The sequence below is a fragment of the Syngnathoides biaculeatus genome, chromosome 12 (assembly GCF_019802595.1).
Source record: "Syngnathoides biaculeatus isolate LvHL_M chromosome 12, ASM1980259v1, whole genome shotgun sequence".
NCBI lineage: Eukaryota > Metazoa > Chordata > Actinopteri > Syngnathiformes > Syngnathidae > Syngnathoides > Syngnathoides biaculeatus.
Window position 1 is genome coordinate 29,336,012 of NC_084651.1, and position 24,690 is coordinate 29,360,701.

Below are 24,690 nucleotides of genomic sequence, written 5' to 3' on the forward strand. Positions count from 1 at the left end.
TTGGAATGGAATCCCCTTGGACTATAATGTTCGCAGGTGAGATTGTGATATGCAGTGAAAGCAGGGACCTGGTGGATGAAGAATTAGAAAGATGGAGGCATGCACTGGAAAGGAGAGGAATTAAGATTAGCCCAAGTAAAACAGAATATATGTGCATGAATGATAAGGCTGGAGTGGGAAGAGTGAGGGTCATGGGAGAAGAGATGGTGAGGATGGATGACTTCAAATACCTGGGGTCAACAATCAAGAGCAATGCTGAGTGTGGTAAGGAAGTGAAGAAACGGGTTCAAGCAGGTTGGAACACCTGGCGGAAGGTGTCAGGTATGTTTTGTGACAGAAGAGTCTCTGCTAGAATGAAGGGCAAAAGTTTGTAAAACAGTGGTGAGGCTGGCCATGATGTGTGAATTAGAGACGGTGGCACTGAAGAGACAACAGGAAGCAGAACTGGAGGTGGCAGAAATGTAGATGTTGATGTTCTCGCGAGGAATGAGCAGGTAGGATAGGATTACTAATGATCTCATTAGAGGGCTCGCCAAAGTTGGATGTTTTGGAGACAAGGTTCGAGAGAGCAGACTTTGATGTTTTGGACATGTCCAGAGGCGAAAGAGTGAGTACATTGGTAGAAGGGTGCTGAGGATGGAGCTGCAAGACAAAAGAGCGAAAGACCAAAGAGAACGTTTATGGATATTGTGTGGGAAGACATGAGGGCAGTGGGTGTTACAGAGGTAAAAGATGACGCGCTGTGGCGACCCCTAATGGGACAAGTCGAAAGCAAAAGAAGAAGACTCCAGGCTGCTCAGACAAAGCAGCTTTGAATTTCTAATTTTGTCCCGTTGGTCCACTTTTTAACTTATTTTAATAAAGGCTTCGCAGACTTAAGTGCTTGCCTATATGTAGGTATTAAGTACAGCAAGCAATGATCAGAGAAGCCAATGGGTGCATGGGGAATTGTACGATATGCATTTTTAATGGATGTGTAACAATGGTCGAGAATGTTGTTTGCCCTCGTTGGAGATTTCACGTGCTACTTATATTTAAGGAGTTTGTGGTTAAGTTTAGCTGTGTTAAAATCTCCTCGGATCGTGAGCGGTGAATCTGGGTGTTTTTTTTTCATCAATGTCATTTATCTGCTTGGTGAGCATTGGCAGTGCGGCGTTCATGCTAGCTTGAGGCGAATATAAACACCGACACCAATGAAAGATGTGAACTCGTGGCGAATAAACGGCTTACAGTTCAAACACAGCGACTCTAAAAGCGGGCTGCAGTGTGTGCTGAGCTGTGTGACATCTGCGCACCATTTCTCTAATGGATGTTTGTAGAATGTCTTCCCCTCTTATCCTTGCTTCTTCTCATTTCCTTGCTTTTTAGAGGAGCAGGTTTTTCTTGACGGGAAGCCTTGGCATTCCCCAGAGACTAACTGGTCAAAAGTTAAGTTCTTGAGCATGAATTGACAATTTGGTTCATTTGGAAGTCCAGTATTCACCATGGTGTGAAGCAGGGAGTATTTCAGCCTTATCATAATTGTTTTTTCTAGTTAATGGTTATCCTAAAGTAGATGGCTCTGAGCATTTTGGGATTTCTTGATCAAGTAGATTCTTCCAAATTGTAGTTCATAGTTTATCTTTTTTGGGGCTAATAATGGGTTGTTACTTCAATCTTGGTGTCACTAGGTGGTTGTATGTTTGTAATGAGTTTTGGGAACTCATTAAAGGGGGATTATGTAGTGTGTTTTAGTACTCTGCATTAGATAAATTCCAAGCGATGAGAATTAAGGTTTGATCTTAGAAAGTAAAGTATACAGACTCCCAGAGTAGATTAATTTCAAAGGAATTCTAAGGTCTACATCAAATGAATTTTATGGCCATTTTGGGCTTTTACAGTTAGCCACCTCTCGGGTGATCACCAGGGGTCCTGGTTACAGCTCTGCATTTATTGGTTTATTGCACACAGATATTCAATGCCCACAGACTCCCTGTAACCCGAAGGGGGAGGGGGGTATGTTCCACAGGTGATGGGGATAAGGGAGGGTCCCCAGGGAAAAACACGTAAGGGGGGCCTCCTCTTTTTTTCTATTGTCCATCACGTATTTACATATAAATTGAGAGAAAGGAAGAAAGAAAGAAAAAAAGGGGAAAAGAAAGGAATAAAATCAGGTCTACAGTTCATTTACATCCATTAAAAATGAAATTATCATGTATGAAAGACAGCAAATGAGGGTTTCTCTCTCATCATTAAATAAACCCTAACCAAGTATGATCTAGTAAGTCATCCTCAACCAAGGTCATATCAGTAAGTGAGCAAATAAATAAACCTTAAAGGTTAACCTTAAAGTGCCACTGTCATGAAATGGTTGATTTTTAGTATGTTATTAATGAAAAAATGGCAGCCAGTATGGACCCATCCCTTTTTTCACCACAAAACATGATTTTGACATATATGGCTTTTTGTAACTCCCATCATGAAAATCCTCTCAATGGGTTTGTTTTCAACAAGAACCAAGAAGTGACGTTATGGGCAGTAGCGCACTCAAGCTGACTCGTTTTTTTTAATTAGTTTTACCTGCGGGAAGGTAGCTCTTTGTTCCTTGGTGTGAGCCAGTATACTGGCTCGTTGCATTGCTGGATATCTCTCAAACACTCAGGGGGGTGAATTTACCCTTCATAAGTTTCCAAGAGACCCGGTTCGTCGTGAAAAATGTATTCCACAGGTGCAAAGGACAAGAGCTTCATGGGTTCCAAATGATAGGCAGGTGTGTATACAGCTATTTAAAAAAAATAGTTTCGGGGGACCACATAATCCATAGTAGGGGCCACAGCGTGTTTTCAATGGCGAATGTCTGGGGTGACGTCATGGACAGTAGATGAAGCCAATGTGGCGACCAATTGGATGTCAAATGACACTTTTTCCACTTTGCGCTTGGATGACGCACTTTCCGTTCATATTCATTTTTTCTTATAGACATTGAAGTGAAAAATGTTATATGTATTTTTCATTTCAATATCTATTTTAGAATGTTTATAGGGATGACACTTGGGCTCAATGATTAGCCCAATGAAAGTAATGCATTGCATACAAGTGCTGTATAACATACTCGGGGGTGGGGGGGGTAATAATAATAACAACAATAATAATAATAACTAATGAGAACTGATGAACAAAATTAAAATGAGATTGATTTCACATGATGTCGTGACACATTTTAATGTTGTAGTAAACTTTATCCAGCTGTCTCTCAAATTTGCCTTGTTCTTGCCTCAAAATGAAAGTTAACATCTCCATTTTAAAGATATCTTGGACAACTTGAATCCAATCCTCAGATGTGGAAGTATTCTTTATCAACTAGTTTGTTTGCTTGCTCATAACAAAATACTTTACATGTATTCGGTTTCTGGTCCCTATACAGTGTCCGGTATTAATCCCAAGTATAAAGTTTCAAATTTGAAAGGAATCATGACTTTTATAATTTTCTCCATATTTTGTTTAATGTCTTTCCAGTATTTTGAAATGATTGGACAGTCCCAGAACACGTCAAAATGCGTCGCCTTATTCTCTTCATAAGATCTCCAGCAGGAGGTACTTGCGCCCGGCGAGATCCTCTGAGCTGGAACTCTAAAAAAATGTCATGACAATTTTCCAACCAAATTCTCTCCAGGGCAAAGCAGATGTGCTTTTCCACTGGTTGGAGATTATCTTTTCCCAAGTTTTCACTTGCAGTTTAATGCTACTTTACTTTCCCCATTTCTCTTTTATAGAAATGGAATCATCGCCTTCTAAACTTCTGTAGTATTCTGTAAATCTTAGATATGTTTCTACCCCCTGGATCTGACTTATAAACAAGAAGGAATCTCTTAATCATACACAGATTAGTTCGTGTGTCCTCTTTTTTCATTATTTTCCCAAGGTAATGTCTCAGTTGCAAGAATCTACAAAAGGCTTGGTTAGTTAGTCTAAACGGATTATTTAGCTCCTGGAATTGTCAAAGTGCGCCCCCTTCATAAAGATCACTGTGTATGATGAGCCCCTTTTTGGCCCATTTTTGAATCTTATGTCAAACCCGTTGGGTGGGTAATCTGAGTCATACCCGATCAATTTTATAATCCAGAATGGTTCCTTATCTTTATTTTCATTGATTATTCAATGATGATGGACATTTTTATGAATGGGTTGATGTATTTTAAAAACTTGACCAAACCTGTGTCTCCAACAATTGCTTGCAATGGAATATCACTTGATTTTGTCCATTCTCTATCTTTCCATTTTGCTTTTTGGGAAGGGTTACAAATGTCAATTTAAGTTTTATTCTGCACCGGTCGATAGTAATTTTTAATATTTGGGAGATTAGGTCTAGGGTTGGCGTTTGTAAGGTGTCGTAGGGAACAGTGTGTGTGGCGGTGCAGCGGTTGTTGTTAGAGAAAGTTCAGTGTGCTGTCTAAAGAAACCGGTGGCATACTCTTTTCATTTGCAGTTTTATTACAGTACGCATGTGAATTGTGCCATGAGATGTAACATCCAGTCATCCCTCCCTCAATGAATCACATTGCAAAATGTCACAAATAGCTGTGTTAAACTTTCAATTTGCATTGGATTTTTTTTTTCCGCGCGCAACGCAGAATATCTGTGAAGAGACTGCATCAGCGGTGCACCTCTGCGCACGCGCGAAGTTTACAGGGAACATTGGCTGACTTTTTTTTTTTTTTTTGGCACGCCGTCCCGTGATCGACCAAGACTGCCTCCCGATCGACCGGTCAATGCATTGAGCACCCTTGCACTAAGATGTCATAGTTTGAAATCATGCGTGGCACAGAAGCATATGTCAAGGCCCGTCTTATGTTTACCAATGACCATTTGGATGATAGAGAGGAAGCATGGAAGAAAGTTTTGTGGTTAGATGAGACCAAAATGGAACTTTTGGTCATAATTCCACTCAGCGTTTTTGGAAGAAGACGAATGATGAGTTCTATCCCAAGTACACCATCCCTACTGCGAAGCATGGGGTTGGTAGCATCATGCTTTGGGGTGTTTTTCTGCACATGGAACACTGTATTAATGAAAGGATGACTGCGGCCATGTATTGTGAGATTTTGGGGAACAACCTCTTTTCCTCAGTTGGAGCATTGAAGATGGGCCGTGGCTGGGTCTTTCAACATGACAATGACCCGAAGCACACAGCCAGGAAAACCAAGGAGTGGCTCCGTAAGAAGCATATCAAGGTTCTGGTGTGGCCTAGCCAGTCTCCAGACCTAAACCCAATTGAAAATCTTTGGAGGGAGCTGAAACTCCGTGTTTCTCAGTGACGGCCCAGAAACCTGTCTGATCTAGAGAAGATCTGTGTGGAGGAGTGGGCCAAAATCCCTCCTGCGCTGTGTGCAAAACTGGTGAAAACTACAAGAAATGTTTGACCTCTGTAATTGTAAACAAAGGCTACTGTACCAAATATTGACATTGTTTTTCTCAGTTGTTCAAATACTTTAGCTGTATCACAAATCGTTAAAAAGTCAAATTGTGAATTCTGGATTTTGCTTTTTAGATTATTTATCTCAGAGTGGACATGCATTTACGACGATTGATAATTAGAGAAGTCTGTCGTATCTTTACCTTCTTTTGGTATTAAAGTAATAATTGTTTCTCTCCAGGAGGGAGGGCTTTCTCCTTTCCTCAAGACCGAGTTCAATATTCTGAGCACCAGCGGGGATAATAAATCTTTTAAAATCTTGTACGACTCTCCTGTAAACCCATCATAAAACGGGGTCTTGTTGGGTTAGAGACTGCCTTTTGAAGTTCACCTGTGGATACATCAGCCACTAATATTTTATTCTGGTCTTCTGTGATTGTTGGGAGATGGAGTGGTAGAAGTAGAGATTCAGATGGGTTATCCCCTTTAAAGTCCATCTATGCATAGAGTTTTTCAAAGCTTTCTTTTCCTAAATAGTTGGGTCTTTAAAGTTCTAGTGTCATCCCTATAAAGATTATAAAATAGATATTAAAATGAAAAATACATATAACATTATTCACTTCAATGTCTATACGAAAAAATAAATATGAGCGGAGAGCGCGTCATCCATGCGCAAAGTTGCGGAATTGTCATTTGAAAACATCCAAGTGGTCGTCAGTTTAGCTGCAACCCCTGTCTGTGATGTCACCCAGGACATTCACCATTGAAAACACGGTGTGGACCCTACTTTGGAAGACAAACACACCCCTTCTGACACTGAAGCTCTTTTCGAAGAAGAGAACATCACAAAACCGAATGAAGTTACCGGGGCAATATTACTGTATTTTTTCGAGCCATATTTACATGACATGCGATCACAGCCAAACCACCTCCCCGCCCTATCCACCTCCGCGCGGCGGTGATAAACGCCCACTTCCGCGGCGGACATGAGCCACCGAGGCGATGAGCCACCCCGGCAGGCTCGGCCTTGTCGAAAAGGCCAGTCACAATCCAATAAACCTGTGGATGCTGTCCTTCAGAGGCTGCTGCACAGAAGCAGGGGAAGAAGGATTACGCCCCCCAACTATTGTTTTTCTTAGTAGCTGTTTACACACCTACCTGTCATTTGGAACCCACAAAGCTCTAGTCCATTGCACTCGTGTAATCGATTTTTCACGACGAACCGGGTCTCATGCAAACTTATGAAGGGGAAATCCATCCTCCCGAATGTTCAAGCAATGTCCAGCAATGCAATGAGCCAGTATTTTGGCTAACATGAAAGAACAATGAGCTACCTTCCCGGAGGAAAAACTAATAGAAACAAGCGAGTCCACTTGAGGGCGTCCTGCCATGTATGTCACTTGCTGCTTCTTCTCAAAAACAAATCCCTCAAGAGAATTTTCATGGCGGGACTTACAAAAAGCTGTATTCGTCAAAATCATGTTTTATGGTGAAAAAAATGCATGGGTCCATGTCGGCTGCCGTTTTTTCATTGATAACATATGAAAAATCATGCATTTCATGATAGTGGCCCTTTAATTGTGTGTTTTGCTCTCTCTGCTCGTTGTTTTCTCAACCTTCATGCCAAAATTTTGGCTGCTTTACAACCTACTTCATAACACCTCTGTTTTTAAAAAAAAAAAAAAAAAAAAATTCAGAATCTCTAGATCTTAGATTTCCGTTATCTGTTTTTTAATTTCCCTGATTCTCTGATGAACTTCCATTTGGATGTCTTTTCAATTTTTTTTCCAGGTCTTTCTGGAAATAAAACAGAACTAAATAATAATAATAATAAAAAATAGGATTTCTTGTTTTAACTTCTTGTGAAGTGCCAGTGTAGCAATGCTCTTCCCTTTCAAGACAGCTTTACCTGCATTCCAAGACATGAGAGGAGAGACTCCCATTATCATTCTCTGACAGGTATAATTTAATGTCTTCTTGGAGTCCTTTTTGATAAAAGTGTAGCAAGCCCCGTCTGTGACTCATTTTATATGATGATGAATAGACCTGATTAAAGCCCAGTCTATTGAGTTTGGGGTGCTCTGTATCAGTTAAAAAGGTCTCCTGCAGGAGTAGTACATCAATCCTATCTTTTTTCATTTTGCCCAGTATTTTGTTTCTTTTTATTGAATTAACTACACCCTTTACATTATAAGATGCTATCCTTATTGAAGATATTTGGTTTTATCACTTCTAAAGTTATTACCCCTCCCCTCAAACTCAGTAACAGCATGAATAAATGAAAAATAAAAGACAAAAAAGAAAGAATAGAAGAAACAAAAAAAACATAGAAAACGAAATATGAATAGAGTCTGAACATTGTAAGTTAAAAAGATTTCACCAGTGTCCCAGCATGAACGTCCTGTTTTGAGGTTATGTTTATCACACTATAGGAACTGTGACTGGAGAGGGCCCTACTTAAAGTATTCTGAGCAGTCCAAAGTTTATAATTACTCAGACCTTCCTATATACTTTGTTCATAGTGTCATAAAAGTAACTGAAATCTTATAGTGATGGTGATTTTTTTTTTATATTTACTTTTCTATTTTATATTTTTTTCCCTAATCGCTATCACCTTGCCTCTTTACCGTCAACAATTCTTTGTCCCAACAAAATAATTTTACCGATCAATCCATCTGAAGATGTCCAGTTTCTTTTTAAAGCGTCTGTGGCGCCTTGGCTTACGGTGGTTCTCCTCTTGGGATTTGATGTCTGCCCCACATTTTATTTTGTTTTTTTTTTAGCAATGCTGGTCATGCCAAAAGAAAAGCAATGACGATGGAAACGAGACTTATGATCATAAAAAAAAAAACGGATAAAGGATTAACACTGACGGACATGATGGACATGAAGACTTGGGCTTCAGTCGGATGAGCAAAGGCAATTATTTTTAAGGCCATAACCCGTATTTTAGCGCATGTGAAGGGTTTCGCCCTATGAGGGATACAGTGATCAGGAAGCAACTTTTTTGTGAAAAAAAAAAAAAAAAAAAAAAAAAAGAAGCAATGTTCTTCGATCATTGCAGAGATGATTTGGTAAGGCCATGGAGCACGACTTATAGACGGGTTCGAGGAACTTTTGTCCCACTAGCTGCCGTCACAGAATAGAAAATTAGTGGACCATCAACTCTATATCCAGTCGGGATGCAGTGCTGCTAACCTCGACTTGGGACAAAACATTTGTGCATTATCCATCCATCAATCCATTTTTTAAACTGCTTATCCTCACAAGGGTTGCAGGAGTGCTGGAGCCTATCCCAGCCATCATCGGACAGAAGGTGGGATACGCCGTGAACTGGTTGCCAGCCAATTGCAGGGTACACTGAGACAGACAACATTCACCCTCACAATTACACCTAGGGGCATATTAGTCTCTCCTATTAATGGATGTTTTTGTGATGTGGGAGGAAACAGGAGTGTCGGGAGAAAACATCACCTTCTCTGTTCCATGGCTGCATTTGATGATGAAAATGTTTGCATAAATGTCTTCCACACACATCCAGTTGGAGAGAGACAGAGTGGTATCTGTCCAAACCCAGTCCATTACTGCTCGCAGCTCGACAAGGAAAGGAACTAGACGAAAACTTCACACACCCACCCACACACACACACACACACACACACACACACACACACACGCACACGCACACGCACACACAACACATTATGAACCGTGTACATCATAACACTATTATTTGAAACACACTCTACTGTTAATGTACTAACAATATAAAAGCATTGAAAGAGTCAGCTTTGCATTGTGTTCTTACCCTTGGAAGAGAAGCAAGTTTAGGTGGGTGTAATTTTTGGTGAGGAAGTTGCCAAGAATACGTGTAGGGTACCCACAACGGATCTGGTACGCTGACAGAGCAAAGTAAATACACTTAAAAAAGTACCACAGCTGGGCAACAAAGTTCTGATTGAATCGCCTACAAATGGGAAAAAGTGAGAGAAAAAAGTACAATATTGATGAAGAAAATAATTAAAAACATTTATTTTGTTATCATGTCATTGTACAGTGGTATCTTGGTTCTGGAACACAATCCGTTCCACAAGGCTAGTTGAAAACCAAAACGTTCGAAAACCAAAGCACACTTTCCCATTACAATGAATGGAAAATGAAATAATGCGTTCCAAGCAAAAAAATATGTTTTTTAAAGTGATTTTTTTTACCTTTTCCTGATAATAAACTGCATTATTGAAATATATGTATAGTTTAAATACTTTATGTCATTAAATCATTTAAGAAATATATTTATTTTTTTTGCTTAAAATGTATTTTTTTAGCCTGGTAGAGGATACTATGCTGGGAGTGCATTGCCATATCTGTAGTGACTTGGTCCCCAGCCTTGTAAACCTTTTTTTATTAACATAAGTTCAGAATAACTTTAAACAAGCAATAATGAGGGGGGGGGAGACTAATTGTTTTTTACTTGCACAGAAAGTACGTAATGTAAAAAAAAATATCTTGCAACTAGAGGTAGGGTTAATGGAACAAAACAAAAAAGCAATGCAAAACAACAGTTTCAAATGTCTTCGGTGGGGTGACTTGTCCCTTTTTCACAAAGAACAAATCTAATGTTTGTTTCTGCAATCTTTTAAGCACTTTTCTGAAGTGGCTCAGAACAACATCATTAAAATTTTGCACTGGTCTGCAACATTCAGCTTTATTCGGGTGATGAAGTTCTACAAAATTATGGATTTCGATAATATAAGAAGCAACTTTTCCTTCCTCTAAGATCTGTGGCCTCTGCTTGGTCAACACAGTTGCTCCTTTTCGCAACATCACTTGCTTTGAGGGCATCCTTGTGTTTCAGAATGGTGCTGATTGTCATTTTCACCATGCCATACTTCTTTCATAACTCAAAAACACGCACACCAGATTTGTGCTCGGCTATGAAATCCTTCTTGAAGTCGACAGTTTTACGCACCACTTTCCTTTTTTCAGCACCAGCAGTTCCACTTGCCTTCATTAGAGCCATGATCGAGGGTTAGTGTTGCTCAATTTGAAGAAAAGAAGTTACTACAGTACTGGGAAATGCCCAAGAGCAGATGAATGTGTGAGTCAACTGGTTGCCCAGCGCGCTGCTGCGCGCATTACATCTTTTCTGTTTTTTTGGGGGTGCGTTTAAAAGCACAATAACAAATTGTCATGGGTCAGCTGGTCGGGGTGTTCGAATACTGAATTCAGTTCAAAACCCAAAGCAAAAAAAATCTTGAAATTTTTGTTCGAAAACCGATTGTACGAAAACCAAGACATTTGAAAACCGAGGTACCACTGTATATGAATTAAACTATGCAATTGTTCTCTTGAAATTCACCTTTCAGTGACAGCAGGTAGGATAAAGAACATCCACAGGTGTATCCCAAACACGAGAACAACCTTGGATAAGAGCAAAAGGATCTTATGCTTAAAATGTAAAATAGCAATGCATATCATACAAATGAAGTCATTTCCGAGTCACTTTCGCTTAACGAACTAACTAACCCTAACAGAAGTAAATATTTGCAAGTAACAGAATGGTTTTGTGCCTAGAAAGAGTGCCACAGATGAATATTTACCTTGAGGATGCTAATGGAAAAGTACAGAGAAAGAGCCATAGTCTTATAGTCTTTGTCCCTCTCTCTCTCTCTCTCTCTCTCTCTCTCTCTCTCTCTCTCTCTCTCTCTATATATATATATATATATATATATATATATATATATATAGAGAGAGAGAGAGAGAGAGAGAGAGAGAGAGTCTATAGTCTTTGTGGATATATATCTCTCTCTTGTGGATATGCTCTCTCTCTCTCTCTCTCTCTCTCTCTCTCTCCTCTCTCTCTCTCTCTCTCTCTTCTCTCTCTCTCTCTCTCTCTCTCTCTCTCTCTCTCTCTATATATATATATATATATATATATATATATATATATATAGAGAGAGAGAGGAGAGAGAGAGAGAGAGTCTATAGTCTTTGTGGATATATATCTCTCTCTTGTGGATATGCTCTCTCTCTCTCTCTCTCTCTCTCCTCTCTCTCTCTCTCTCTCCTCTCTCTCTCTCCTCTCTTCTCTCTCTCTCTCTCTCTCTCTCTCTCTCTCTCTCTCTCTATATATATATATATATATATATATATATATATATATATAGAGAGAGAGAGAGAGAGAGAGAGAGTCTATAGTCTTTGTGGATCTAGAGAAAGCCTATGACAGAGAACCAAGAGAGGAAGTGTGGTGCATGTGGGAGTCTGGAGTGGCAGAGAAGTATGCTTGAATAGTACAGGACATGTCTGAGGGCAGCAGACCAGTGATGAGGTGTGCAGTAGGTGGGACAGAAGAATTTAAAATGGAGGTGATACTGCATCTGGGTTCAGCTTTGGGCCCCTTCCTGTTTGCAGTGGTCATGGATAGGGTGACAGATGAGGTTAGATTGGAATACCCTTGGACCATGATGTTTTTAAATGACACAATATATCCACATGAATGAGTGGGGTGGAGGGGAAAGAGTGAGGCTACAGGTAGAAGAGATGGCGGGGGGTGGGCTACTTCAAACACTTGGGGTCAACAATCCAGAGAAATGGTGGGTGTGGTAAGGAAGTGAAGAAACAGGTCCAAGCATGTTGGAACATTTGCCAGGTGTGTTATGTGACAGAAAATACTCTGCTTGGATGAAGAGCAAAATTTATAGTTTTATGGAGCTTTGGGGGCGGCATGGTTGCTTAGCATTGGCCTCACAGTTCTGAGGTCCCGTGTTCAATCCCGGACCCGTCTGTGTGCAGTTTGCATGTTCTCCCCATGCCTCCATGGGTTTCCTCTGGGCACTCTGGTTTCCACCCATATCCCAAAAACACACAACATTAATTGGACATTAAATTGGCTTTAGGTGTGATTGTGAGTGCGGCTGTTTCTCTCAATGTGTTTTGCGATTGGGTGGCAACCAGTTCAGGGTGTACCCCGCCTGCTGCCTGTTGACAGCTGGGATAGGCTCCGGCACTCCCGGAGCACGCTAAGAAAATGGATGGATGGATGGATGGATGATGGATGGATGGATGGATGGAGCTTTGGTGAGGCCTGGCATGATATACGTATTTGAGACAGTGACACTGAAGAGACGGCAAACAGCAGAGCTGGAGGTGACAGAAATGAAGATGTTAGGGTTCTCAGAGTGACGAGGTTGGATAGGATGAGATATGAGCTCATTCAAGGGACTGCCAAAGTTAGAGGTTTCAGCTCTGTGGACCTGTATTTGAGTTTTGTGGTCCTACACGGGGACATGTTTGTCTTGATCGAAACTGATGGGAAGATCCTTGCATCTTCTTCTTCTTTTTCTTTCGGCTTGTCCCATTAGGGGTCGCCACAGCGTGTCATCTTTTTCCATTTAAGCATATCCCGTGCAATCTCCTCTCTAATACCTACTGTCCTCATGTCCTCCCTCACGACATCCATCAACATTTTCTTCCATTCATACAGTGAAGAAAAGTATTTGAACACCCTCCTTGCATGTTCTCCCACTTAGAAATCATTGTGGGGTCTGAAATTTTCATCTTTTTCCATCTCAGCCTGCAGTGAAGAAAATAAGTATTTGAACACCCTGCTATATTGCAAGTTCTCCGACTTAGAAATCATGTAGGGGTCTGGAATTTCATCGTCGGTGCATCTTCACTGTGAGAGAGCTAATCTAAAAAGAAAAATCCAGAAATCACAATGATTTTTTTTTAACGATTGATTTGTGTGATACAGCTGCAAATAAGTATTTGAACACCCGTCCTACAGTTAGATTTCTGACCCTCAAAGACTTGTTAGTCCGCTTTTAAAAGGCCACCTCCACTCCATGAATTATCATGAATCAGATGCGCCAGTGTGAGGTGGTTAGCTGCATAAAGACAGCTGTCCACCCCATACAATCAGTAAGACTCAAACTTGTAACATGACCAAGATCAAAGAGCTGTCCAAAGACACCAGAAACAAAATTGTACAACTCCACACGGCTGGAAAAGGCAACGGAGAAATTGCCAAGCAGCTTGGTGAAAAAAGGTCCACTGTTGGAGCAATCATTAGTAAATGGAAGAAGCTAAACCAGATGGTCCATCTCAATCGGTGTGGAGCCCCATGTAAGATATCGTCTCGTGGGGTCTCAGTGATCCTTACAAAGGTGAGGAATTAGCCCAGGACTACACAACAGGACTTGATCAATGGCCTGAAAAGACCTGGGACCACCGTTTCCAAGGTGACTGCTGGTAATACACTCAAACATCATGCTTTGAAATCATGTATGGCACGGACGGTTCCCCTGCTTAAACAAGCACATGTCAAGGCCCATCTTAAATTTGCCAATGACCATTTGGATGATACAGAGGAGTCATGGGAGAGAGTAATGTGGTCAGATGAGACCAAAATGGAACTTTTTGGTCATAGTTACACTCAGCGTGTTTGGAGGAAGACCATTGATGAGTTCCATCCCAAGAACACCATCCCTAATGTGAAGCATGGGGGTGGTAGTGTCATGCTTTGGGAGTGTTTTTCAGCACATGGGACATCTCAGCCTATCTTGTGCATCTTCCTCTCTAACACCCACTGTCCTCATGTGCTCCCTCACAACATCCATCAACCTTTTCTTTGGTCTTTCTCTCACTCTTTTCCCTGGCAGCTCCGTACTCAGGACTCTTCTACCAATATACTCACTATCTCGCCTCTGGACATGTCCAAACCATTGAAGTGTGCTCTCTCGAACCTTGTCTCCAAAACATTTAACTTTAGCTATCCCTCTAATGAGCTCATTGAGCTCATTTCTAATTCTATCCAACCTGCTCACTCCGAGAAAGAACCTCAACATCTTCATTTCTTCCACCTCCAGTTCTGCTTCCTGTTGTCGCCTCAGTGCCACTGTCTGTACTCCATACATCATGACCACTCTCACCGCTGTTTTATACACTGTATATATTATACATGGACACCAGGAAACCGCACCGACATGGTGGAACCCGGAAAGACACCCGCATCCCCGCCCGCAATCCCGCGTCAGCTACCTAGAAATCCTTTGACATGGTTATGTGCCCAAATGTGAAAAGTAAAAAAGTATGTATCATAAATAGCATGAGTCTGTGCTAAATCAGTGACAACCACTAGACTGACCCTGATGGGTGGCTCTGTGTCCTCCAAGTTTCCTTCTGCCCGCCTTGGGTTAGTGTCTTTTTTTGTGGAAGGTCTGGTATACATTCCTTGAGGGGAGGGAATACTGTCACAACCTATTTTGCTTTGTTTTGTTTTGTTCCATGCTTTCCTATGTTTGATGTTTTTCATTTGTTCAGTCCTCAGATGATTGTGTCCACCTTTTCTGTTTACCCTCTACCTTGTGTTGATCAATCAACTCCATCCAACCATTCGTGTCTTGTCCAGCTGTTCCTCATTGCTTCGTCAGTCTGTGTTTATTTAGCTCCCTGGTTTCTTTCACTTCTCGGTCCATTGTTGATGTCATGTTTGATCAGTTCATTGTTCATTAGGGTGTATCTGGTCCCCCGACATCTTTCAAAATCAACAAACTTTTTTCTGGAGGTGAGGTTCATCATGTAAAAGCTGTGTTTCAAATTTGAACGAAATCGAATCGTGTTTAGGGGTTCGTCATGGAGATCAAATTTTTCGAAATTAGTCGGATTTTGGTAAAGAATAGTTGATCAGCAATGCGAAACTTTTGTATGCGATCAAAATTATTGTTTTAAGAAATTCTGTCGCAGATTTGAAGGATAGACTCTTATCAAAGTCTGTCATGGATAAAGTAGCAAGATTTGGGACTTTTGTGATGCACATTTATGTCCCGTGGTGGTTCATGTGTCCAATTAGCTCGGAAGCGGCTATCAATGATTTACAATCGGCTAAAAATTTGACAAAATTTGTGAATATTGATCCAGTGATAGCTAAAGCCGTTTTGAAGGGGTTCATGAATCACTACTGGTAGTTGGTGCCAGAAATGATTCCGCTCAGTCTCTTCAGTGAGACAAGACAGAGAAACGTGAAATTTGCTCATTACTAAAGAATTACTAATTTACTCATTACTCATTACTAAAGAAACCACATAACGAGAGTCGGCACGGGACTGGTTACGGGAAAACAATTTTCCCCCGTTTTGACCCTGAACATACAAAGTTGAAAGATTTGTGTTCATGCGATTCATGGAGATTCTTTGTATTATTTGATATAGACACTGATTTTCTTCATGAAGAGGCCCCGTAGCTCAGTGGTTAGATCACTGGTTTTGGTAAACCAGGGGTTGTGGGTTCGTATTCCACTGGGGCCTCCACTCCCTGAGAAGGGTTGCGTCAGGAAGGGCATCCGGTGTAAAAATTGTGTGTACATAAATGTGCGTTAATTTGAGATGACACACTGTGGCGACCCCTAAAGGGACAAGCAGAAAGAAACTTACCTTACTGATTTTCTTCATGAAGATCCTGAACAATGGCAGTCAATGGAAAACTACCGAAAACAATCTGTCGCCCGAAACCTGAGGGTGACTAACGACAGCGCAAGAGAGAAGTGTAAAACTAGCTGCTGAATTTCTAAAATCTGCTAAGATAGAAAAAACTTCCAAAATATTTTGCAAGTTGTGGAAAATGACAGGAAAGCTGTACCAAACCAACGGAAGAAAATGAAAACCGAAATTGAAAATTGGTATTTGCATTTGTAGACTGTAGACAAAAAATGTAACATTTTACTATTGCAGCTCTAGGTACATTTAAGGATGTATGTTTTGAATGATGGATGTTCATTTGAATGAATATTTTACAAATACATTTTAATCTTTCCTTTTGTTTATTTTTTTAGGTTGGGTGAGACAAAACAGTGAAGAATAAACAGTTAACGTATTAAATCTCTTTCATAAGGTATACCCCATTAAGAAACAACTGAGAACATATAAAACATATGTTTATATTTAAAGAAATGTTCATTTTTTTCAGGTTTATTGTTAGTGACTAAATAATCATTATCAAGATTTTACATCCATGAAGTATTTACCTAGATTTTGCACAAGTAATTTCAACACCCTTAGATATAGTGAACTGTTTCAACCAATAATTTGACCATCCAAGAGTTTCCTTGGCTTCTTTGTCCTCACTTTGCCTAGCTTGTGAGCCTGATATGCTGAGCACCTTGTTGTGACAGGTTTTCTGATTGATTGTCGAGCCAATACATTAGTAACCACTGAGGTGCAATCTTCAGTGGGCCCAGAATTCCTGCATTGTGGCCAGAACTTCGATGGGTGAGGCGAGTGCAAGGGATGGATGTCATAAAAATGAGTCTGCTGCCTGCCTTTATGTTTCTTCTTGGAACTGCAGTTCAAACAAAGGACTGGTCGCTACAATCCCATTTGACGAGTGCTGCCTGAATTCATACAAATCTTGTTGTCAGATGCAAAAGAGGAACTTAAGTGCTGAATTTGTGGATATTTGGGTTTCATTGGGGTCATCAGGTGGGTACCTTACTTAATCAATTTTTGATGATTTTTTTCACAACTACAGAGAACCTCATCGGCAACACCTGGCATCCCAGCTGTGCCCGGCCGGTTCTGAATTCTCTTGTTGCTTTGTTATTACTGCTGCTTGGGTGTCCAGGTGATGTCTCTCCATTTTTGACCAACTTATTGAACATAAAACAAGTGGGCGAGAAGATGCCAGAAGAATGGAGGAAAGGTGTGCCAGTTCCCATTTTTAAGAACAAAGTTGACTTGCAGAGCTGTGGGAATTATAGAGGAATAAAGTTGATGACAATGAAGTTATGGGAAAGAGTAGTGGAGGGTAGACTGACATCAGAAGTCACTATCTGCGAGAAACTAAATGGTTTCAAGCCTAGAAAGAGCACCACAGATGCCATTCTTTTTTGAGGATGCTAATTGAAAACTACAGAGAAGGTCAGAAGGAGCTACATTGTGCCTGCGTGGAGCTGGAGAAAGCCTATGACAGAGTACCAAGACAGGAACTCTGGTACTGCATGCAGAAGTCTGGTGTGGCGGAGAAATGTGTTAGAATAGTACAGGACATGTATGATGGCAGCAGAACAGTGGTGAGATGTGCCCTAGGCGTAACAAAAGAATTTAAGGTGAAAGTGGCATTGCATCAGGGATCAGCTCTGAGCCCCTTCCTGTTTGCTGCGGTAATGGATAGACTGACAGATGAGGTTAGACTGGAATCCACTTGGACCATGATGTTCGCAGATGATATTGTGATCTGCAGTGAAAGCAGAGAGCGGGTAGAGGAACAATTAGAAAGATGAAAGCATGCACTTGAAAGGAGAGGAAGGAAGACGAGCCGAAGTATAACAGAATATATGTGCGTGAATGAGATGAGGAAGAGTGAGGATCCTGGGAGAAGAGAGTGCGTGTGTGGCCGGCCTCACCACTGTTTTGTAAACTTTACCCTTCATCCTAGCAGAGACTCTTCTGTCACATAACACACCAGACACCTTTTGCCAGCTGTTCCAACCTGCTTGGACCCGTTTCTTCAATTCACTTCTTCACTTCCTTACCACACTCACCATTGCTCTGGATTGTTGACCCTAAATATTTGAAGTCGTCCACCCTCGCTATCTCTTCTCCCTGTAGCCTCACTCTTCCCCCTCCACCTTTCTCATTCATGCACATATACTATACGTTTTACTTCGGCTTCATCTTCATCTTCATTCCTCTCCTTTCCAGTGCATGTCTCCATCTTTCTAATTGTTCCTCTGCATGCTTTTACTGCATATCACAATATCATCTGCGAACATCATGGTCCAAGGGGATTCCAGTCTAACCTCATCTGTCAGCCTATCCGTTACCACTGCAAACAGGACAAGCTTAAAGGAAAATGATAAGAAACTGATTGAAAAGGTAAAATCTTCTTCTTTTCCTCAGGCAAATTATGCATCTGTGGTACTCTTTCTAGGCATGAAACCATACTGTTGCTTGCAGATACTGACTTCTGTCCCAAGTCTACCCTCCACTACTCTTTCCCATAACTTCATTGTGTGGCTCATCAACTTTATGCCTCTTTTGTTCCCACAGCTCTGCAAATCGTCTTTGTTCTTAAAAAGTGGAACAAGCACACTTTTTCTCCATTCTTCAGGCATCTTCTCACCCACTACTATTCTGTTGAATAAGTTGGTCAAAAACTCCACAGCCACCTCTCGAAATTCCTTCCATACCTCCACAGGTATTTCATCAGGTATCTCAACTTCCTTTCCATTTTTCATCCTTTGTAGTAATTTTCCAACTTCCCCTTACTGATTATTGCCACTTCCTGTTGCTTCACACTTGCCTCTCTTCTACACTTCCTTCTCTCTCAACTTCTTGAAGTATTCTTTCCATCTATTTAGCACAATACTGGCACCAGTCAACACGTTTCCATCTCTATCCTTAATCACACTTACCTGCTGCACATCCTTCCCATCTCTATCTCTCTGTCTGGCCAACCTGTAGAGATGCTTTTCTCCTTTCGTGTCCAACTTGGTGTACATGTCGTCATATGCCTCGTTTAGCCTTCGCCACCTCTACATTTGGCCTACGTCACATCTCAATGTATTCCTTTCGCCTCTCCTGAGTCCTCTCAGTGTCCCACTTCTTCTTCGCTAATCTCTTTCCTTGTATGATTTCCTATATTTTTGGGTTCCACCACCAAGTCTCCTTCTCCACTTTCCTACCACAAGATACACCAAGTAGTCTCCTGTCTGTCTCTCTGATCACCTTGGCTGTAGTAGTCCAGTCTTCTGCAAACCATCGAGAGCCTGTCTCACCTCTTTCCGAAAGGTTGCACATTCTTCCTTTCCCAACTTCCACCACATGGTTCTCCGCTCTACCTTTGTCTTCTTAATCTTCCTACACACCACCATCCTATGCTGTCGAGCTACACTCTCCCCTACTACTACCTTTCAGTCGGTAACCTCATTCAGATTACATAGTCTGCACAAAATATAACCCACCTCCATGCTTTTACCTCTACTCTTGTAGGTCACTCTATGTTCCTCCCTCTTCTGGAAATAGGTGTTCACTACAGCCATCTCCATCCTTTTTGCAAAGTCCACCACCATCTGTCCCTCAAAGTACCTTTCCTGGATACCGTACTTACCCATCACTTCTTCATCGCCCCTGTTTCCTTCACCAACACGTCCATTGAAATCTGCACCAATCACAACACTCTGTCCTGGATCCTCAGAACTACTTCATCTAGTTCCTTCCATAATTTCTCTTTCATCTCTAGGTCACATCCTACCTGTGGGGCATAGCCGCCAATTACATTATACGTAACACCCTCAATTTCAAATTTCAGTCTCATCACTCCATCTGATACTCTTTTCACCTCCAAGACATTCTTAGCCAGCTCTTCCTTTAAAATAACCCCTCGTCTGTTTCTCTTCCTATCTACTTCATGGTAAAATAATTTAAACCCTGCTCCTAAACTTCTAGTCTTACTATCTTTCCACTTGCTCTCTTGGATGCACAATATTCTTCTCTTCCATTCTTCCCTCACTCATGAACAAGACCCCAAGATACTCTACCTCCTCCACTGGAGAGGGCACGCCACCCTTTTTCAATTGAGGACCACGATCTCAGCCGCTTCAAACCAAAGGCAATCATGTGGAGTGAGCTCAACTATAAATCATCCTTCCGCGTCCACTTATGTCCAGCTCGGCTCTCGCCAGCCCGTGTGACTTTTCCCCAACTTTTCTGTTCACTGATTGGTAACCATCTATCAGTTAAGAGTCTTTAGAAAAGTTTACTGACAATATTGTGTTTAGGTACCAACTGTACTGTGTTGTCATGCCAATTCTTCTGAGGTAACACTAATCAGAATAACCTTTTACGTGTATGGAATGTCTAATTTCTAACGCAATTTATCTTATCCAGACAAAAATATATGTTCAACTGTATCATAAAATGCAGAACCTTATCGATGTTTTTACCCCAAAAAACAAACAAAAAAATTCCATAACTTCAATGGACAGAATTTTTAGGCACAGCTGATGTGTGGAAGTGGTCCGGTTTGGTGGGCTCAGTATTCCATCTTTGTTTTTTACAGATGTGGTTTTGTTGGCTTTATCAAGCCGTTATCTCCAACTCCCAATGGAGCAGTTCGCAGCCGAGTGTGAAGCAGCTGGGATGAGAATCAGCACCTCCAAATCTGAGCCCATGGTTTTGAATCGGTAAAGAGTTGCACACACTCTCCAGGTCTGAGATGAGATTCTGGCCCAGGTGGAGGAGTTCAAGTAGCTTGGGGTCTCGTTCAAGAGTGAGGGAAGAATGGAGTGAGAGATCGACAGACAGATCGGTGCAGCGTCTGCAGTGATGCAGACTTTGTATCAGTCCGTTGTGCTAAAGAAGGAGCTACGTTCAATGGCAAAGCTCTCAATTTACCGGTCGATCTACGTTCCTACCCTCACCTATGGGCATGAGCTGTGGGTCGTGACCGAAAGAACAAGATCCCGGATGCAAGCGGCCGAAATGAGTTTCCTCCACAGGTTGTTTGGGCTCTCCCTTATAGATAGGCTGACATGCTAAGTTATCCGGGAGGGGCTCAGTGTCGAGCCGCTGCTCCTCCGCATTGAGAGGAGCCAGATGAGATGGCTGGGACATCTGATCCAGTTACCTCCTGGATGCCTCCCTGGAGATGTGTTCCGGGCATGTCTCACCGGAAAAAGACCCCCCGGACGACCTAGGACACGGCGGAGAGACTATGTCTCTCGGCTGGCCACCTGTCAATTTTTAAAAGTCAATGTGGCCCCTGAATCAAAACATTTTCCCACCCCTGAAATTGATTGTACCTTTGGTACTCTATCTTCATTAGTGGACTGATCATTAAGAACACTCCAAATATGCCCTTTATAATAGGTGACATGAATGACAAAATTGTCAATAGAGTGAAAGGCTCAACGTCATCACAAAAATTGTCTTTTTCTTATAGTGTCAATAATAATAAGAACATACCAATGTTGGCTCTGACTCAAAGGATTGATTTGTGAAAAAAAATATGAAATTTACAGAATTTGGACTTAGGGGGTTTCGGCCTGACAGTTCTTGACTTGCTCATTGTATGAAGTGTCTCAAGCAAGAAAGGGAAATGGCTTTCGGCTTTCCCCTGTCAGAGATGTCCTTTTTATCCACAGTGGGGAACCGCAGAGACTGATCAATGGTGTACTGACAAGGAATGCAACACTGTCTGCATAAAAGGTCCAGACACAACTACACTACCAGTTCCAGATTGCCTAATGATAACTCGCTCTAGATAATTAAAATTGACCTGAAAATGTAAAGGGTACCTTGTTCCATTTCAACTTCAGTTCCAGTTCTACTGTAGCAAATCGTCTTTTTGGTCTTTGACTAGTATTGTGGTAAAACATAGACCCTAATGTTAAAACGTTTGCTCAGGCACTGAAAAAACAAGGGGTTTGACCATCAACCAAATTTAAGTTTAATTGTGATGTTACATATTCTGTATACATCCTGTTCAGCTGGACTGTCCAAGAATAAAATGTTAAAATATATACCTGTCTCTGAACACGCCTTCTCTTGTGATGTCTGTGGTGTGGAACTTTCATTCTCAACTATTACAAATCTTCTCTGTTGTCTTCGGTTTTTGTGATATTCTTTCAGAGCTCTTTTCACATTGTTCACCCATGTTTGATAAGCCACCTTGGAGAATAAAGCAAGTAAATAAATGAAAACAAAAATGAAAAACTATGTAACATGACATGCATACTGAATAGCCACAACATGACCACATGTATAATATTCTCAGTGATAGAGAGTAGCTAATTACATGAAATGAGATGATGTAATCCCCTCCTCGAGCCGTCACTTTATCGTGGTGGAGGGGTTTGTGTGTCCTGATGCTCCTAGGAGCAAAGTTGTCTGGGGTTTCATGCTCCTGGTAGAGTCACCCATGGCAAAAAAGGTCCCTCAGGGCCTGAATGTTGAGGTTTACCCTAGTGGATGAGAGGGTAAGCCCTCCCCGCCTGCAGGTAGGCGGAGAGGTCCTGACTGTTTGTGTTTATGCACAAAACAGTATTTCAGAGTACCCACCATTTTTGGAGTCCTTATAGGGGAGTGCTGGAGAGCACCCCCTCTGGGGACTCCATCATTCTGCTGAGGGACTTCAATGCCCACATGGGCAATGACAGTGAGACCTGGAAGGGCGTGATTGGGAAGAACAGCCTCCTTAAGCAGAACCTGAGTGGTGTTCTGTTACTGGAGTTCTGTGTTCATTACGGATTGTCCATAACTAACACTATGTTCAGGCATAAGGGTGTCAACATGTCCACCTGACACCAGGTCGCAGTTCGATGATGGACTTTGTGGTCAAGTCTTGGGACACCTCCAAAAGAACTTTGCTCACGTCCCGGAGGAGGTGGGGGACATTCAGTCTGAGTGGACGATGTTCTGTGCCTCCATTGCTGAGGCGCAGAACATCGTCCACTCAGACTCGGAGCTCTGGCCGTAAGGTGGTCGTACCTGTCGTGGCGTCAACCCGCGAACACGGTGGGCATGAACAGTGAAGGATGATGTCAAGCCGAAGAAGGAGGGCTATCGGGCATTTTTGTCCTGTGGGACTCCTGAGGCAGCTGATAGGTTCCAGATGGCCAAGCGGAATGCAGCTTCAGTGGTCACTAAGGCAAAAACCCGGGTGTGTGAGGAGTTCGGTGAGGCCATAATGAACAACTTCAGGACGGCTTTGAGGAAATTCTGGTCCACCGTCCAGTGTCTCAGGAGGGGAAAGCAGTACACTGTCAACACTGTGTATAGTGAGATGGGGCGCTCCTGACCTCAACTTGGGATGTTGTGAGTTGGTGGGGAGAATACGCCGAAGACCTCCTCAATTCCACCAACACGCCTTCCCATGAGGAAGCTGAGTATGGGTGCTCTGAGGCAGGCTCTTCTATCTCTGGAGTTGAGGTCACTGAGGTGGTTAAAAAGCTCCTTGGTGGCAGGGCCCCAGGGGTGGATGAGATTCACCCAGAGTTCCTAAAGGCTCTGGATGTTGTCGGGCTGACCTGGTTGACACGCCTCTGCAATATCATGTCGACATAGGGGGCAGTGCTTATGGATTGGTAGACTAGGGTGGTGGTCCTCCTTTTGATGAAGGGTGACGGGAAGGTGTATTCCAACTGTAGGGTGATCACACTCCTCAGCTTCCCTTGTAAGGTCTATTTAGGGGTACTGGAGAGAAGAGTCTGTCGGGAAGTCGAATCTCGGATTCAGGAAGAGCAATGTGGTTGTGATTATGACATGATCAAAACGAAGTATTATCTGTATTTTTTTCGTTATCGAATAATTATTTTGAAGTTAAGCATTTTATTTGAACACCATACTTTTTTATTTACTTCCTGTTATTTTTAAATTCACATCACTACTTTTATTTAGTAAATGAGAAATCACACATTTAAGAACATACTGTAAGTATGATTACCCAGACAGAAATATGAAAGACCCAGCAAAACATTTTATTTTATTGGAATTCAAATTACATTTTCAAGCTTTTCAGAAAAGGATGATCATTGAACAAAAGATAACCATAAAGAAATTAATGATGTTTGTTGTTCCGTCATCAGTTGAATTAAAGAAAAACGAAAAACTTTCACACATTCTTTCTGGGAAGATAAACTTATGACTCTTCTTGCTTTAGGCAATATTTTCATTTTCTACTATATCTATGAATAATGAACACTATTGGCTTTTGACAATTCTTGTGGGAAAATATCAGCATTAATCACAAAAAATTGAAGTAAACCTCCTGCATCTTCCTCTCCAACATCCCTTGCCCTCATATCTTCCCTCACATCATTTCCTCTTCTCTTTCATCTTCCTTGAGCTTGCTTGCCTGGCAGCTCGATCCTCATCATCCTTCTACTATTTTACTCACTATCCAAATCATCAAAGTCTGTCTTCAACTTTGTCTCCAAAACATCTAAGCTTGGGCATGCCTCTGGTATGTTCATTTCTAATTGTATCCAACCTGGTCACTCCTACAGAGAACCTCAACATGTTCATTTCTGCCACCTCTATATCTGATTCCTGTGGTCTTTTCAGGGCCACTGTCTCTTATTTGTAACTTGTGGGTGGCCTCATGACTGCCTTATAAACTTTGCCCTTCATTCTAGCAAGCACTTTTGTCACACAACACACATGACGCTTTCCTCCACGCGTTCCAACCTGCTTGGATCTGTCTCTTCACTTTCTAAACACACCATTACTCTGGCCTGTCAAACCCAAGCATTTGAAGTCCTCCACCATCGCACTCTCTTCTTCCTGGAGCCTCACTCTTCC

At 41.7% G+C, this 24,690-nt stretch overlaps 1 protein-coding gene across 1 annotated transcript in view; it reads right to left on the reverse strand.

The window, feature by feature from the left end:
• The window catches only part of piezo1 (piezo type mechanosensitive ion channel component 1 (Er blood group)), a 324,721-nt gene that overhangs the window by 70,724 nt on the left and 229,307 nt on the right, over window positions 1-24,690 (reverse strand). Inside the window, 5 exon segments of the mRNA XM_061837790.1 lie at window positions 8,867-9,014; window positions 9,201-9,359; window positions 10,752-10,813; window positions 21,687-21,772; window positions 21,915-22,059. Of these exon segments, the coding sequence (XP_061693774.1) occupies window positions 8,867-9,014; window positions 9,201-9,359; window positions 10,752-10,813; window positions 21,687-21,772; window positions 21,915-22,059 (600 nt within the window).